The sequence below is a fragment of the Zeus faber genome (genome assembly GCF_960531495.2).
Source record: "Zeus faber genome assembly, chromosome: 16".
Lineage (NCBI taxonomy): Eukaryota > Metazoa > Chordata > Actinopteri > Zeiformes > Zeidae > Zeus > Zeus faber.
In genome coordinates this window covers 5,741,352-5,758,811 of record NC_137202.1, presented here as the reverse complement: position 1 = coordinate 5,758,811, position 17,460 = coordinate 5,741,352, and the positions used below count along the sequence as shown (strand labels likewise).

Genomic DNA, 17,460 nt, shown 5'->3' with positions numbered 1-17,460 from the left:
ATACAAATAAATAAGAAAAAAAAAAAAAAAACAGCACAAATAAATCGTAATAATTTCACTCTTTAGATGTTGATTTGATCAAAGTACAACCAGTAAAAACACACCAGACAGGTTTGTGAATCTGTCCTCCCAGACTCAGTGGCTGCAAGGCAATATTGTCAAAATATTATTTAAACAAAAATGTAAATTATGATCATCAGCGCTACCGCATGGACTGTGTGGGAATAGCTGTATGGTTTCATGCAAAATTGTTATTTTTGTGTGTTTGTGTTTGTTCAAAATGAACGGGATCGCGTTGACCGGCGTCGTGCAGGAATCCGTGCATAATTCACGGATTTACCGCCTCCCCCGTATTTAATTGTTGTTTTCTGACATTTTGAATCAGGCGAGGCGGGCACGCCGCTTTATTCTGTGCAGGCATTTCACCGGCCGACTACGGGTCCTTCCTTCCTTTTCACGTCTCTGAGCGAGGACACCGCCAAGATGGTGAGTCTCGGGGCAAAAATATCATCGAAATCCCTCGAATATCGAGGCCATCCCGCAATCGATGCTCACCGTTCAAGCACAGTATAGACTATTGAACAGTCTGTGTATTAATATGTTAATATTTTTTCGTTCACGCCGAACATTTCCCGACTATGAGGTGCCCGAAATGGCCCGCCCAGGCGCTATGCTACCCTACCTGCCATCGGTCCGAACGTCCCCAGACATAAGAGTTGATGTAACGGCAATAAAATATTTATCTGTCCGCCGAAAACTCCACAACCAAGTCAACGTTGTTTTTGCAGTCTACTAGAAGACCCTTCAAAATGTCTTGGAAATAAACCCAACATTCGGTCCCGTTAGCCGCTTGCTAACGTTAGCAAACAGTTTTGTGACTGGTAGTCATGCCGACTTCCGTGTTGATGAGGTGGAACAAAAAACTGCAAACCATCCTGCTGTGTTCCTGTGAATCGAACCTCCCCGTGGGATACAGCTGGTATTCGTTGTTTTATGGGCAGCTTTGCAGTCTTATTTGGTTGACTAGCAACCCCAGCCAGGTGACTTGCAAGGATGGGAATGACTTTTAATTCAGACGTTTTAAATGCATACCTGCTGGTTGATTAAATGGACGATGAAAATAATAAAGAAGCGCGCGTAAGTAACCTTTTGCTGCTTTGTTTCAGAATGACACAGTGACAGTCCGAACCCGAAAGTTCATGACGAACCGGCTTCTTCAAAGGAAGCAAATGGTGAGGTGTCTTTAATTTTCACAGAACCGTCCATATTCTTTGTTGTGTTTTGTTTGTTTGTCGGTCACTTTCTCACACTCACAACACCTTTCAACCCCACAGGTCGTTGATGTCCTGCACCCTGGCAAGGCCACAGTCCCAAAGACTGAAATCAGGGAGAAACTTGCCAAAATGTACAAGACCACTCCCGACGTGGTGTTCGTATTTGGCTTCAGGACCCAGTTCGGTGGCGGCAAGACAACAGGCTTCGCCATGGTCTATGACTCCCTAGACTATGCCAAGAAGAACGAGCCCAAGCACAGACTGGCCAGGGTGAGTGAACAGCAAACCACAAAGCCTGTTTGTAGAATTTGCTGGGTTTGTTTCCATTTATTTGGGGCACCATATAATATCTATTCCACCTAGAGTCCAGTAGGCGGGTTTGAAGTAAGTCTTAGTTTTATTGCTGCTGCTCATTAACCTTCACGTGCCTAAAGATGATCTGATGGTGCCTGGTGCTTCCCACGTAGGAGGGCGGACAATGATTCTTTTGCGGTGGCAAGATGCAAAACTACTCTGGATTTTTGTTTCACCGATGTCTCAAGCTATAATCAGATAATGATAATTTTATCACAAACATCACTTTCAAATCATGTTCTGAATATCAATCAGATCCAAAAGCTATTGTAAACATGTGTACTTGGTATAGGCTTTGAATTTTGGAAATTTTAAAATAAAATGCCTTGATTAATGTTAATCATGATTTACATGGTAGATGTTTTATTCAAATCCCCTAACTTAAAGTCGTTGTTAAGGACAAAATACTTGTTACACATGACATCTAGAATGTCTTAATGTCACCCAGTAATGCACTTTGTGCTCTATTGTACCTGTCAGACAATCACTTTGTTCACTATGAAAAGTGGTGGTGGCAGATTCAGAATGTGGCACGAATAGTGAAGTGTCAAATAGCAATCAAGAGAGTGAGGCCATCGCACTTTAGTGTTGGGTCATGGTGTTACCTGGATTCTACAGGTTATACAGGTGTGTAGGATTTTAACTGCTATGGGCACAAAGTGTAAATACTTCCATGCTTTTCAATAGCATAGCAATTAAATTACCATTTCACTTTGTGCACAGGTCAAAGTAGATCATATTCATCATTTTACAAAGAAAGAAAGCAACATGGCAGCTCATCTTGAGTGTTTGGTTGGGATTAGGAGAGTTCACACCAACTCGTGTGGTCTTGGGTTGTTCGATTCTGTATGACTGTTATCCATGTGAGCTTAATAGACAGACTTTGGTTAATGTATGGCCCTTTGTTCGTTTCAGCACGGTCTCTATGAGAAGAAGAAGTCCTCCAGGAAACAGCGCAAGGAACGCAAGAACAGAATGAAGAAGGTCAGAGGCACCAAGAAAGCCAGTGTGGGCGCCGCTGGCAAAAAGGTAATGTGGTTTATCAGGAATTCTCCTGTGTGTGTAGACAGAAGTGACATGTCTGGTAGCCTCTTTTGGGCTGTGGACATTGACAACTTTGTAAAAAATGTACATCAAGATTTTCATTGTGGCACATTGTCAGTGTTCATTACACTCAGTGAAATAAGCTTAACCTGTATTCTATCGCTTTTCTCTGCCTTGCCCCTTCCTGCTTTATAAAATAAAACAATCTTTACTGTTCTGTTTTTAATTTCTTGTCATCTTTCTATTTTATCACTTGTTTTTCCGGAACTGTAGAAGGTAAATGTTAATGAGTAGACTAACTCCAGTTTGAAGATAATAGTGGCGTGAAAGTCCTCTCTAATTCTACTCCTCTCCCATCCTCCCCTAATTGAACTACCATTAGATGCAGATTTGTCCCAACACTTGACCCTAAATCCCCCATTCATGATGTTTATTTGGAGTTGGTTCAACTGACTTTTAGTGTTCTGGACATTATTGAAAGCCGCTACCACTGTCAGGATTATCTCATAGCATCTAGAAAAGATCTCTAAGTTGGGGTGAATTTGGACAGTTATCTAATTAAGCAACAGCTCAACTGGCTATTCCAACAATAACATTCTTAACTAACAGTTTTAATCAACAAAGCTTCTTTAAATGAGGATTGCATATGGAGCACAGCTGGACTGCTGCCACCCATTCAGGGGTCTCTTCTAGTTTTGTTTTAATTTTCCTTAAATCCAGAACTTTATAACATTATATTCTTCCATCTTTTTTTGCCTTTTATTTTGCTTCCCCTGGATTTCTTATGCAGAAATGAGGTGTCGGTTTCAGGTATAGCAGCAGACTGAGCATGGTGTGCTACTTTGTTGCACATCAAATGCTGATTCAACCCAGAGCTCTGCATGTCTGACCCTATGAAGCCCCTCAACTAGTTTTCCCTTTACCCTTATATTGTTTCAAGTGTTGTTCTTATCCTCCCTGTACACCCATGCTCTAGAACCCTTTTTTATTCCTCTTGTAATCTGTGTTTTTACTAGAATTTGTCCATTGTGAACTTATGCTTATTTTAACCAGTTAGTATTGGCTTATTACAAAGATGTAATTAAAGCATAACTTCACTACTTTGGAAGTTGCTCCGTGCCTTACACACTTCCCATTAACAGTGACCCTCAGTGGGCCGGTTCTCTCTGAACATCCAAATCTACCATGTTCTTAGTCATACGTTAATAACATGTCGTTTGTAACTTTTGTAGAAATGTCACAAGCTGTGATGTTCAAAGTACATTGAATAATTTGTCATTGGCAGCTTTGTGCTGGTGATTTTTGGAATTTGTCATTCTGTGTGGTGCTAACTTTGCCATTTGTTTCCCCTCTAGTGAGCGTGGAAGATCAGAGAAGCTCTTCGTGCTCAAAATGTTCTTGTATATTGTCATCAAATAAAAGTTTGGAAAAAAAAATTGAAAAGTTGTGTTGCTTTTATTTCTTATTGCTATACTGTCATTCAAGATGACAGTATAGCAATATGTTACAGAATATATGTTACATAAAATGGGAAATGAATTAAAGTTGTTGTAAAAATATGGTTAAAACCCCATTCAAAACGAAATAATTGTATCTTGTCAGTGAATTTAATTTGATATTAGAATTTTTAATTTAAATTTGTGAATAAAACCAGTCCTGCCAGTTTTGTTAAGGGTGTCACTCGGTGGCTTTATTACCTTTTAATCCTGAGGGGATCAGCAAATAACCTTCTAACTAGTCATTTTTGTTGACTTGTCATATTTTACCTGGCAGTAAAATCGACCCTGTTGCGTTTTAAGTTCTGCCTTCCAACGTGAGTTGGTTTCTACTTGTGGTTGGGACTGTTCGGTACCTGCTTCTGTGTTTTGTCGTCCCTCTAGTGGATTTGTATTGAAAGTGACCGTGACAAATCCACTGAAATGGGGATAAAGTGGTAAAACTGTAAAATCGTCAGTGGCCACAAGAGGACACCCTCCCATTTAATGTGAACAGATGTCTAGATCAGACACCAAGACTGATAAAAACAAACCACTTCCCTGTGTTGGTATTCACTACCACAGTGTTATCTGGAAATACCAGTGTATCCCTGTGATTAGTATAAATTAGACGAATATACCAGCAGTGCAGATTAACTCCCTTTATGAGCGCGATTTGGGACGCTATCTCTCTTTGTGTGACCTTTTCAGATAATTTGCATAGAAATACCCTGAGAGTGTAACTGGAGTGATTAAAATGCCAGAGAATGGTCTGTCCTGGGGGTAGAGTCCCTCCGCACCTCTTTACCATTTTGCTTCTTTTATTGATATCGCAACATGCCACACAAAAGAAAGGGCATCGAGTCAAGTCATGCTTAAGTTCATAGCCCGGAATTTTTAACAGATTTTTTTATTTATTTTTTGTACATGGAAAAGGGATGAAAAGAAACACCTTTGCCTCGTGGTAACAAGTGGACCGCTACCTTTTATCTCAGAGGCACTCAGGTACACACAGTGAGAAAATGGCGGCTTTCACCCACCGCGTTGACCTTTATTTTTCACGCTTAAACCGTCTCCCGAGAGATTTGTTCGGGGAGCACTACGGCTCGACTGCTCTGAAATCCACCGAAACTGCACTCAAGCACAGTGTTACTGTATATTTTTCGTCTTGAACCCTGGGATTTGACACCTTTTTTTTTTTTTGTGGGGGTGGTTTACAAAATCTGAAATGTAGGCCAGGCCTCTCTCTCTATAAAATACCTTTGTGTCTTCCCACCTATTGAGGAAAGAGGGGAAACAAGGAGCTTAGAGATGGATCTTTTGATGCATGATGTGACGTGAGAATCAGAATCGGTGAGTTCATTCCGCCAGGTGCATTTATATGGAGCGTTGGTGCGTTGGTACGGACGATTAGAATTTAACAAGGCTTAACGGTCTGAAAAAAAAATAATAATAAATATAGCTGCAGGCAGCAATACACAGGGTCCAGTTTATTCGTGTTAGGTAAGTATTACAGTTTTCCATGTTTCCGTCATGCCAGGATCAGACAATACAGATTCAGCCCAATTTTGACCCGATTTTGTCAAAATTTCCAGTGTCGGGCCCAAATCTGAATGTCGAGAACTTTCTGATCCAGTCACTTGCTTCCATGCGGGCGCAAGTAACATTAAGCACCGTGTCGTAAAATATTGGCATAAGCAGTTCTGGCGGAACGCGGCACTTGGCAAAATAACTCACCGGCTGGATTATTACAACATTTGGCCGTCTGCTACCGTGCAGCAGCAACATAAGGTGAGGTGAATTTAAGTTTACATCTTCAATTTTGCAACTAAATGAACACCGTGGGCATGATATTACAGGGAAAGGCTTACAGTACGGAACCATGGTTGCTTGATACAGCGGTATACCTTTAAAGGTATTAAAGGTATACCGTTACATCCCTAATTAGGGTTAGGGTTATTATCGTTCCTGGATCATGCAGTGCAAACACAAAAGAAAGGGACGGTTCCTCCAAAGGTTCTTAGAACTACCTGCGGTGCGAAAACGCCTTCTGTGACAGATTATTGTTTTTGGGGGTTTGTGGAATGCAGCATGAGTCACAGTTTTCCGAGTTTCCTTCAAACGCTGCATCAGGTTGTCCGTCTATGCAGTCCGCAGGGTGCAAGCGGCTGGAGGCGAATGGCTCCCGAGAGACGACGCTTGGACTCGTACAACTACGGATGATGACGTCACAAAGCGCCTCGCTCCTGAAACTGTTCGAATCACCTCAGCGTTCTTCTACTCCCAGTAAAATTATGACGGTCTTTGACTAATCTCTGCTCCAAATCGACCCTGATATTCATCAAACTCAAACAACAAAACTGCGGAAATGTCCCAATTCTAACGAGAGCTCAACCGTGTCTCTGCCTTCTGTCGGCGTCGCGTCGCTACACTTTTAGACCGAAAAACGCCAAGAAGATTAAAAATATAAAAATTCTCTGCCATTACCGAAGCCCTGTGGTCTGCACCCCTAATAAGAATAATAAAATAAGAGAATAAAAAAAGTAACATTTTACATCAAATGAATATTGCAAAATAAACACAAATAGCCAAAATATACAAACAGAAATAATCAAACATAAAAGAATATACATAATAAAAATGTGAGTCAATGCCTAGGATAAGTTAATTTTATGGGGATAGGGTATAAATTATAACGATAAATGATTGATTAATACGATGTATTTACTAAATTGTTTTATTATTAGGGGTCTGAGTAACCGAGTGGGGTGATGATTTTTTTCCCACCTAATGTAATAATATGCTTTTCCATGCGTTGACGTTTCCGGATCAACACGTGAACACGTTGATAGAAACGTCCAATTCCCCGTTTCCCGTTTTTGCTTTTCAGACGCGTCACATACGCTCACGTACGACCCAGAAAAGAGGCGTCGGCCTTCGTTCATCCGGACCCGTGCAGCTGAAGCGTGGGTGAGACCAGACCAGAGCCACGCGACGGGAGTGGGTCGGTGACGGTGTGAGACGCCGGTTGGCGACGGGGGCTCGGTGGCTCAGAGTGTCGTGGTTGTGAGAACAGACAAGGTGGGGGTGGGGGTGGGGGTGGGGGCGGAGTGGGTTTGCGTCACGTGTTCTGCCCGTTCTGCCTGCGCGGTTTTGGGAGGTTTGACACAAGTGGAGCTCTCAACCCTGGGACTGGTAACAGATGGTGTTGGGAAATTAAGCTCCCCCTCTGCAGGCCCGGTTGGTCCGTCCCACGGGCCTCTGCCTCTGTCTTCCTTCCTCTTCCTCCCTCCTCTCTCCCTCTCTCTCTCTCTTTCCCATTCTCTTGCTCCCTTTCCTCTACTTTCCCTTCACCCCCACTCTCCTCTCTTTGTCTCAACTGTCCCTACTTCTCCACCCTCCCTCCCTCCTTGTCTGGATGAGTCTTGTTCGTGACTCCTTACTTTTGTCGCTTCCTCAATTATTCACCTCGCTCCTGTCTTTGGTTTGAGTTAATGGCGGAACTGGAATCTCTCTCCTCCGCCTTCCCGGGATCTCAGTTCTCCCAGACTACCTAAATCAACCCCCACCATTTAAAATACGTGATGCATGCTCTTTTTGCGTATTTATGAGGCGGTCGATGGACGTTGTTTTGTCTGAATTGGTTCTATTTTCATGGTGGCGAAACCGAGGTTTTTAGAACGTACAGTCATAGATTCTTTTAACCAATATTTCACCATTAAGAATCATTTCCCTCAAGTCGCCCGAGGCCTTGCGAACCCCCTGAGATCTCTGCCGCCCCCCAGGTTGGTGAATCACTGATCTATAGCAGTGGTTGTTCTAAAAACTTTATTTTTAGTCGTGTACCCCCTCTCAGATATGTTACCCCCTTCACTGAAAAATGAACTTAAACGACGTTATGCGCGTGGTATGTTGCAGTGTTAACATGAACACTGAAAGCAGATCCTTATGATGCTGCAGATTATTACAATTTATTATATGCTCATAAAAAAATAGCTGAAAATATGTGGTCTAGCAAAGATTTAGGCTCTCAAACTTGTGTTTGTTCACAGATTTTATGAACCTGGGAATTTCTAAACATTATATATAACCAGTATTTCTTAAAGTAACACTTCCTATTATATTTTCTGAGTACCCCCTGCAGTACTCCAAGGTACCCCTAGGGGTATGAGTAACATTGGTTTTCTAGCATACTATTTTAATTAAGTCAAAAAAAGATGGCGTTGTTCAGGTAATTACTGGTGATGCATCGCTGCAAGATATGCGTGAAAAGGAACAAATTAATTCAAAAGACATAAAGAGATGCCGATGCGACGCAGAGGGTCTAAATGGACCGAGAGACACAGCGAGCTCAATAAATAAGAGACTGAGTTATTTGTTTTTTGAAGATGCATCGTGAAGTCTAGGGGAAGACAAACTGGGAAGCAGTTTCTCAGAGCAGCTGCAGCCTCAGCAGCAAGCACTGGCCCCTCCAGCATCAGGTATTTGGGTGTTCTGCAACAAAAAAAGGTCTCCTGGGACCTGATGTATCCGAAATAAAAATAGACTGTTTCTCCCCGACTTTCGTGTGCAGCAGAAAGTCTTGTCATTTTATTTCATTTCTTTTAAGCAATATCCATTTGAGCAGCCAAAAAGGGGGATTCTGTTGAGACGGGATTAGAATAGATGTTTATTGGGAAAGCACCCGCATGCGCCCACAACCGGATCAATTTTAATGTTCTCTCTCTCCCTGTGCAGATGTTTCAAAATGATGATTTGCTTTGTCTTTTTGGTTGTTGTTTTTTTATTTTTTTTGATCCAACCTGATATCAATGTCTGCACGTCGGAACAATACGTATCAAAAAACACACAAAAAAAAGCAAACTTAACCCAAGCACGTAAAAAGCACATCCTGGTCTGGTGTCACACAATTCTATGTGATTCTGTGTGATTCCGTGTGTGATATCGCTCAACCGAGCATTGCTTCATCAGGAATAACCCGCCTCGTGTCGATTTCGCACATTTTAGTATTTTTTGTATTTTTAGAGCTTATTGTGCGTAATCACCGGCTGTCATGACATTTCACTGCATACACTTTATGTATGACCGTGCGTACGGTATATGTACGTGACAAATAACCTCTTGGATCTTGAATCTTGAGTCTGATCAAAGATGCTGATTTCTCCCCACCATCTCAAAACTCCCACTAATGATGCTCCAACCGGCTTTGTGCTGCGATGGTTTCTGCTGCCGGCGACTGCAAATGGCTGTTATTTCTCGGTGGGAATATGAGCATTTTTATTTATTTGTAGTTATTTATTTATATATTTATATATATATATAAAATTTTTTTTTCGCAAGGGCTAAGTTAGTGTTATAAAGTGTGTCCGGGTGTGTGAGGATGCCATGCATCTTAATGAGGCCTGTCTCTCTTGTTGGCCTCAGCAGGGGAATCATCACAGCTCATTTCGCAGTCCTGCAGTGTCCTATCAGCGACGGCAGCCAGCAGTAAGTTCACTCCGGCTGCCAGTTGCTAGGTGCTGATATGTAAAATGATCTGTGCCTTAGTAGCCCCCGAGCACCAGGGAAGTGATTTGCTTCTGAGGGCAAACTGGGTTTTGTGAATCCTAATTATCCTCTTTGCATCACCAACCTGGCATGTTTTTCTCTCCCTCTGAAGGCTCCCTTGGAAGTGTGGTTGCTGAAAAACCACACCAGTATTTTCTATTGATTCCTTTTCACGGCTTCGTTGAGGTATGAGAAGTGATATTTATGGCCTAATACCGGTGCCTTCTCGTTCTCCTTCTCTCTCTCTCTCTCTCTCTCTCTCTCTCTCTCTCTCTCTCTCTCTGCGTATACGTGTGAAAAACGGCTCCCTGGTTTTCAAAGATATACTGTATGTCTGGAGCGCCGCGGACAGGTGGACACCAGAGCAGCTTCAGCACACATCAACACACTCCTCCAAGAATTCCAATTCATCTTGAAAATTTTTTTTTTTCCCGGCATAGTCGAGAATGATGAAGAGACTAGAGTGATGAAGAGGGCTGGAGAGAGGGGAAAAACGGGGGTTTGGTTGACTGGGGAGTAAATAGGAGAGAGAGAGAGAGAGAGAGAGAGAGAGAGAGAGACTTTGGGGGGAGTGATAATGAGACAGTGCGCCAGATGTGAGTGACAGTATGATGGAACGTTCTGTGTGGTGGCCATGCAGCATTATCCATAGTGGGTGTGTGTCTGCTTGTGTGAGTGTGTGTGTGTGTGTGTGTGTGTGTGTGTGTGTGTGTGTGTGTGTCCTTGGATGACGAATTGATACTGTGTATTGTGTTTCAGCCCTGTGCAAAACACAGTTGTCAGCCATTAACAATTACCATAATTCTCCAACCAAGTCTTCAGGGTCCACCAACCAGCAATAATCCCAAAACGGAATTGGATTGTATCACACACACATACACCAGCAATGATTACCTGTGTATGGAAAATGTTATTCTACTTTCCATTTTATTCAAATATTTATAGTTTTCAATTTTAATGAGTTATTTATTAAAATAAAATGCTTTATTAAACATCACATATTACACCAGTAATGATTCCCTGTTTAAGGAAAAAAGGTTGTTTCTATTTTATTAAAATATCAACATTTTTCTATTTGATTAAAATATTTAATTCAAACAATTCATTAAATATATTATTTAAATATTTGATTAAATGTTTTATAATTTTGTTTAAATATTCTCTCATAGGGTCTCAAGTCATGAGGGTTCATGGATGTCAAAATGCGAAATGCAGAATTATATCACATGCACTTATTTGACCAGTGATGATGAACTGTGCAAGGAAAGAAGCTTATTCTATTTGTAGTTTTTTTCTCATTTTATTCAATTTTTTTTTTTCCCCCAACGCTCAAGGAACCTTATTGCTCTGAGTCCTAATACTCACCAGACTCTGGATCAGGTGCATCCGGAGCAACATTGGCACAAACATTGCCGCAGCCCCAAAAAATTTGGCCAATCTCAAACCCGGTGTACTGGACCAATTACGGTTGCACGCCGGCCGCTCATTGAATTACACTGCAAAACAAATTGCAACGAATTGCAAATTCAATCTTACCATAAAATATGAAAAATAAAATAAAAACTTAAGTGTCTAGGTTACTGCATAATGTACTGCATACTGTATCAACGTTCTGGGTTACTGCATAAAGCGCTGTATTGCTGTTCTGTTTGGTGTTACTCTATTGCTGTGTCGTACTGTTGTATAAATAAATATTATAAGTAAATATTTTTACTGCACATACTGTATCTGTAATATACAAATAGCTTATCCCATTTAAACAACTCTATTCCCTTCTATTTTGTACCCCCACTTTGTATTATCTTTCTGAGTCATATTAATTTTATATTTTATTTTATTTATATTATTCTATTCACTAACTGCATTACGTTTTAGAAATCATTTAATTTCAGTTAGTTAGTTAGGTAGGAATTAGGTTAGCTATTATGTTCGGTTTAGTAACTATTGTGCATAATCTCCGGGTGCGTTGCAAAGACATTTCACTGCATATATGTATGTATAAAAGTATGTATATGTATGTGACAAATAAACCTCTTGAATCTTGAGTCTTGAAGTGGATGAGCGGGCATTTTGTCTGTATTGAATTATTACAGGATGTTCTATTTAACAGATGAGAATGAATGCTGTTTCCTTTGACCCTACAGCTCCTTCAGATACATGCACACACACACACACAGACACACATACACACACACACACTCACACACACACGTAAATCTTAGTGTTATTGTAGAGAGTATTATTGTAAATGCTATTTTTCTATTCTTCAGGTTTTACTTAACCAGTTTCCAAAGCAGTTTTCGAACATTAAGAGACATTTCAGAGATTGGAAAATCCAGATTCACAAAGTAAAATCCCACTCCGGGATTTCGAGTCGATCCTGTGAATCAGCTGGTCAGTGTGTGGCTGGAAAGAAAAGGTGGCAGGAGATTTCCTTTGCGCACCTGGAATTGTCCACCTCTGGAGACATCAACTCCAGCTAGTAAGAAAGTAAAGAAGACGGAATGATGGAAGCAAATGAAAAATGCCTTAGAATTTAGATGGGATGCGTTCAACAGGCCCCAAAGGCTTTTCGTGAGAATTTCAGCGGCACTTCGAATAACTGCGGCAGACCCAAGTTTAATTCCTTTTACCGTATTGACTGTGCACGGGCGTACATTCATGTCTCTCCACAAACTCTCGATGTAAATGAGACGAATGGCTTTCTCGTCGCGCCCTCAAACGCGGCCTTGAAAACGTCCTCCCGCGCCATCGGTGATGGAGAGCAGACCGCGGAGGGTTCCAGACGCAGTAAAAACCCAACGGGTCTGGAGACGCACGGCGCCCTCAATAACCGTGTCGCTCTGCCATCCCTCCTCCTCTCTGCATTCCTCCTTTCAGATCACTCGCTTCCACGGTGGAGCGGTATTGATTAATGGCAACAGTGAAGAGCGATCTCCCAGCGATTCATCAAACACGACTGGCGTGAATTAAAAGGCAGATTTGCTCATATTGCCCCTCATATCCCATAATCTGCTCTGTCTGGGGGGAAAATGCATAATTCATTGTGTTGCAGTGGCACTGAACAAGCTCTCATACTGTACTGTGTGTACACGCTGACAGCTCCTGGCAATAATACACTAATCATTCATCAGGATATTAGGTTATGGGTGTAATAATTGATGCTTTACCCATGTATCTTTTAAAGTATCAGCTTACCCAACTAGAGTTGTGAGGTTATAACGGGTAATTAAGCCGGAATACTATCGGGGTGATTAATTTATCAGTGATGTGGTTTGCGGTCGACCACACAGGGTGACATGCCCTAATCTGCAAATGTGTTCTGGAGCAAACTAGAAGGTAGCGGGAGCACTTGTTGTGTTTAAGATTGTAGTGTTTCATCTCATAAGTTGTGCTGTGATAATAAAAAAAACAATATTGAGAAGAAGAATAATAATAGAAATAATAGGAATAATATAATTTTGTTATTAATTATTACTAATCATTCCAGTTTTTCAGCATTATCATTGTCAGGTTCATACAGAAAGACCCTGGACTTACGACTGCATCTACGGCTACTCCAAGATACGAGTAGCGATAGTCGCGAAAATTTGTATGGACTTGCGAGAGAGTGCTCCAAAATAGGACCGTGGAAATTTGCAGTTGGCGCGTCAGCGGCCAGTCAGCAGTCAGTCAGCAGTCAGTCAGCAGTCAGTCAGCGGGCGAACTACATCGTGTGTGCATGTAGTTCGTGGCTTATCCATATTTTTTTCATATTTACTGTGTTTGTGATGTGTATTTTGTTTATTTTCACCCTTCATGATGAGTCCTTAGAAGAAGGTGATGGGAATAAGAAAAGGGCAATGATTCCCATTGAAACTAAGAAGGAAATCATAGAAAAAAATGAGCGTGGTGTATATGGGAAAAATTGCTTCGACATACGACTGTTTTTACACACGACCGTTCTCATAGAAAGAATTACAGTCGTAAGTCGAGGTACCACTGTATATACAATTATATTTTTTATTATTATTAATTACATTTTAATTCATTAGTGATTCAGCTTCAAAAATTATGATGATGATTATTATTGTTATCATCATTATTATTATTATTATTATTATTACATGTTTAATTATTTAACATTTTATTTTTTAAAATTATTATTATTGTATAGTAGTAATACTGTAAGGCGTAAGAGATAAAATAATAAAAAAAGGCATTGAAATAATGAATATGTTGCATTATAGTAGCAGTACCTGTAGACTGTATTGTATTTACACCACAGCAAAATAATTTAACATAAATTAGTTATGTTAGTGATAATGCCCCAAAGGCACGACATATTAATGTTCACGTTACAAAACTATAAGAACTATGCTCTGCTTTAAAATTGACACTTCTCTTTGAAAGCGATACTGTATTTATTGCTTTTCAGCCTCCGCGTCCATATCCGTCAGTGTATCACCTGTAAAGACACCTGCCTCAAGGCTTTGTGCAAAAAAAAAAAAAACCATTACTCTGTTTATCTTGCACTTGAGCACCAAGGAACATTACGATGACAACATTTGAAAAGTAATTGAAGCTTCGAAAGTGGGTGAGCGGGCGGGGGGGTGGTGTTATAACTGTCCCAGGCAAAAAAAGAAAAAAGAAAACAAAGCGCTTCCATCCCCCATTATACTGCGGATTGACTTCGATCAAACTACCCCCACGAATGTGTGTGAGCGTGGGCCATCAGGCAGCCGTCATTACCGCCGCTCATTTGCTGGGTAAGTGACGATGGGATGTGACAGCGGCGGAATTAGCTTTTGCGTCGGCTCTCTGTCACTTTCTTTCTAAATGGGCAGGCTGGACGGGCGCGCGGGGGGGTGGGGGTGGGGGGTGTGGGGGGGGGGGGGGGGGGTGCCGTGATTTAAAGTATATATAATTCAACCCCGCACATTAAAGCCCTTCCTCGTCTCACTCTCCCTCCCCTGCCTCCACTCGGGAGAGCACATACAGGCCGTGCTGGCTCTCGTCCTGCACCAGACACCCCTCTCCCGCTTCTCTTCCTCCCGCCTTTCCCTCTCTTCTTCTTCTTCTTCTTCTTCTTCTTCTTCTTCTTCTTCTTCTTCTTCTTCTTCTTCTTCTTCTTCTTCAAGGTGATCGCTGGTCTGATAGGCCGAGCATTTGAAAGCGTCCAGGTGGAAAAAAAAGGACGATCATGCCGTACAGTGACTGTGTTGCGCTTCCATTACGGCTACAACCTCACGTGAAAGTTACATTACCACTGACGCCGGGGTGCTGTTCCTCTCTCTCTCTCTCTCTCTCTCTCTCTCTCTCTCTGAGTGTTGTGCGGCGGGAAGCAGCGCGAGCCGCTGTCTCATCGAGCCGTGTTTAAAAATCAATAGGCGCCGACCTTAGCTCGGCCGGATCAGGACGCGCACAAACAACACGTCCTCTGAAGTCGCAAAACACTCGATACGTGCTTCGGATCGTGAACCTGGGGGCCCCAGTCCAACACGGGGCGTGATAGGAGCAGGGCTGTTTCTAGCTTTTCAGGGGCCCTATGCAAAATGTTGTCTAGGGGCCCCTATTTTGTGAAACTGAGGTGTATGGTGGGGAGGATTCCAAATCCTCTAAGATGGTCCGGGGGCATTTAACATTTACATGCATCAATCTGGTGCACAGGAAAAGAGGCTAGATCCTTAAGCGCCTTTCTTGGGCTCTGGGTGAGGTGTAGGGGTTGGAGTTGGGGGGGAGAAAGAAAGAACAATAAAAAATACATGTACAGTACAGAAGGTGAACAGATTACCAGCCTACAAATCCCAGAATTGCTATTATGACATTGGATAAGTAGGTAATTATCAACCTGTTCTCATTAACAGAAAAAAAAGAACATCCTGCTCATCATACACAGTGGCTTCAACCTGGGGAAGAGAGACTCCTCCTTGCATTCGAAGTTTGAAGTTGTGTAGATGGATTAAGCTTCGTGTCGAGAAGCCTATTAATAATCGAGAGGAAGCCGGAATATAAGCTGCTCCCTGTTGTGCAGTGAACTGCACTAGCATGGGAAAAAAAATAAATAAAGAGCTGGAATAGAGGAGAGGATGACTGGTGAGAAGAGCCTATGAAATGTGGATAACAGGAAATCGCAGAGTAGTCCAAAATAAAGTGAGCACTCAACCCCTCATTTATCAGTTAAATGCTGCAGGGTGAAGCTTAGTACCTGCTGCACCCACCAGCCCGTAAGTCAAAATCAGCAGATCTTTGTAGCAGAGTGTGTTGCAGCTCCACTGTGCCACAGTGATTAAGATGGAAATATGGGCAGAATTGTTTACTTGGTTTGTTTTCCAACCTGGTGGCAGGGGCCCCTTAGCCGCCCAGAGATCCCCATGGGGGTCATCCGGCTTTTCCGTTTATCTTTCTATCTGTAATTACTGTAGGTGTTATGAATCCGCCCCCATCTCCCGGTATTTATATTTGTTTTCATGTTTTTTTTTTCATCCGGTCATTTCCTCATGACCAACATCATGATCAGCATCACTAATCTCCATGTCATTTCAGATCCGCCCGCTCCCTTTTGCTTTGCTGTCACTCCCTTCCCCCCACCCGGTTTCCCCCGCCTGCAGCGCGTTCCCTCCTCAGTCCCTCAGTCTAAACACCGGTCCACTTCCCTTTGCTCTTTGCCAGATTGTCTAGTGCGTTACGCTGAGCTTTCCCGCAACGACTACCTGTTTCCTGTCCGAACCTCTGCCTGATTCCCTGGACCCTGATTCTCTGCCTGTTCCCTGCAGGATACGTTTGCCTTCTGACTGATCCCCTGGTTTTGACCCGTGCCTGTTTTTTGGAATAAACCTTGCAGACTTTGACTTCTTACCTGTAAGCCAATTCTTTTGACCACATGCTACTTTTTTATTATTAGTAATGCTGCAATACTGTAACGCGTACTCTAGGTAGAGACTATGAGTAAATCTGGTTGTGGGTAACTGTAGGGCGCACCTCAACTCAAATCTCCACAACACAAATCCAAATCTCAACAATGCGTCAAACACACTGATTGGTTGAATCGTCCAACAATGAAGACAAAACGGATTCCTTCCATGTTTTCTGCATATTGTGGTTCACTTAGTGTGAGACAGTCCCCCAGTGCACACGTAACGTCGTACACAGATCTGTACAAGTATAAAGTTTGCAGTTAACTACTACTAAGCATAGTGCTCCCTCATGTTAATTTGTGTAGATAGATGAGTTATTGCTTATCTTTAGGGGTCCAGCCCTCAAAGGAGACCCCTCTTGTTTTTGGTCACGAAAAATTGACGTCAGCCTGTGGACGTAACGGAACCGACGTACCCACGGACGATGATGAATAAAATTTGGATTTGGGGCAGTTCCGACATGCCGTCCTCCGAGTTTGATCCAAATCTGTCTTTTTTTGGCGGAGAAGTGAGTAAAAAAATTCCCCATTGTTGACCACAACGGTCACGTGATAGCACTGTAGACCTCTGATTGGTCACGGACAAGCATGTCATTGCTCAAGATGGCGGCACGCAGCTCTCATCCCTCTGGTTGGTGGTTCGTTCTCTCGAATTTAACACATGGACTCCCGGAATGCGAAGTGGAGCAGTGAAGCAGCGCGAGTGCCTGGACTAGTTACGTCTTTCTTTCATTTACGCAGTGCCTGTCAATGAGATTGTAATAAGCCCTGGAAACCAAACAGACATTGAATCTCACAACGTTAGTAGGATTACTGAATTTGGGTGGAAATTTGTATCATACTAAAAACACTAAAAACAGCTCTGAGTTTA

General features: G+C 42.2%; 1 protein-coding gene across 3 annotated transcripts; it reads left to right on the top strand.

Annotated features, from left to right (window-relative positions):
• The first annotated feature begins 422 nt into the window (after positions 1-422).
• rps24 (ribosomal protein S24) lies at positions 423-14,404 on the top strand. 3 transcript variants are annotated; one of them, XM_080016343.1, is made up of 5 exons: positions 423-486; positions 1,167-1,232; positions 1,335-1,544; positions 2,544-2,657; positions 14,395-14,404. In XM_080016343.1, the coding sequence occupies exons 1-5, from the start codon at positions 484-486 to the stop codon at positions 14,395-14,397; spliced, it is 396 nt and encodes a 131-aa protein (XP_079872469.1). In that variant the 5' UTR covers positions 423-483; the 3' UTR covers positions 14,398-14,404. The 3 variants fall into 3 exon arrangements, with proteins under 3 accessions (XP_079872469.1, XP_079872468.1, XP_079872467.1); XM_080016342.1 differs by lacking the exon at positions 14,395-14,404 and adding an exon at positions 4,028-4,115; XM_080016341.1 differs by lacking the exon at positions 14,395-14,404 and adding an exon at positions 3,463-4,115.
• The last annotated feature ends 3,056 nt before the right edge of the window (positions 14,405-17,460 follow it).

Coding starts and splice junctions, on each gene's coding strand:
- rps24 (XM_080016341.1), top strand. Junction 1,233..1,334: donor TTCTTCAAAGGAAGCAAATG/GTGAGGTGTCTT, acceptor TCAACCCCACAG/GTCGTTGATGTCCTGCACCC. Junction 1,545..2,543: donor CCAAGCACAGACTGGCCAGG/GTGAGTGAACAG, acceptor TGTTCGTTTCAG/CACGGTCTCTATGAGAAGAA.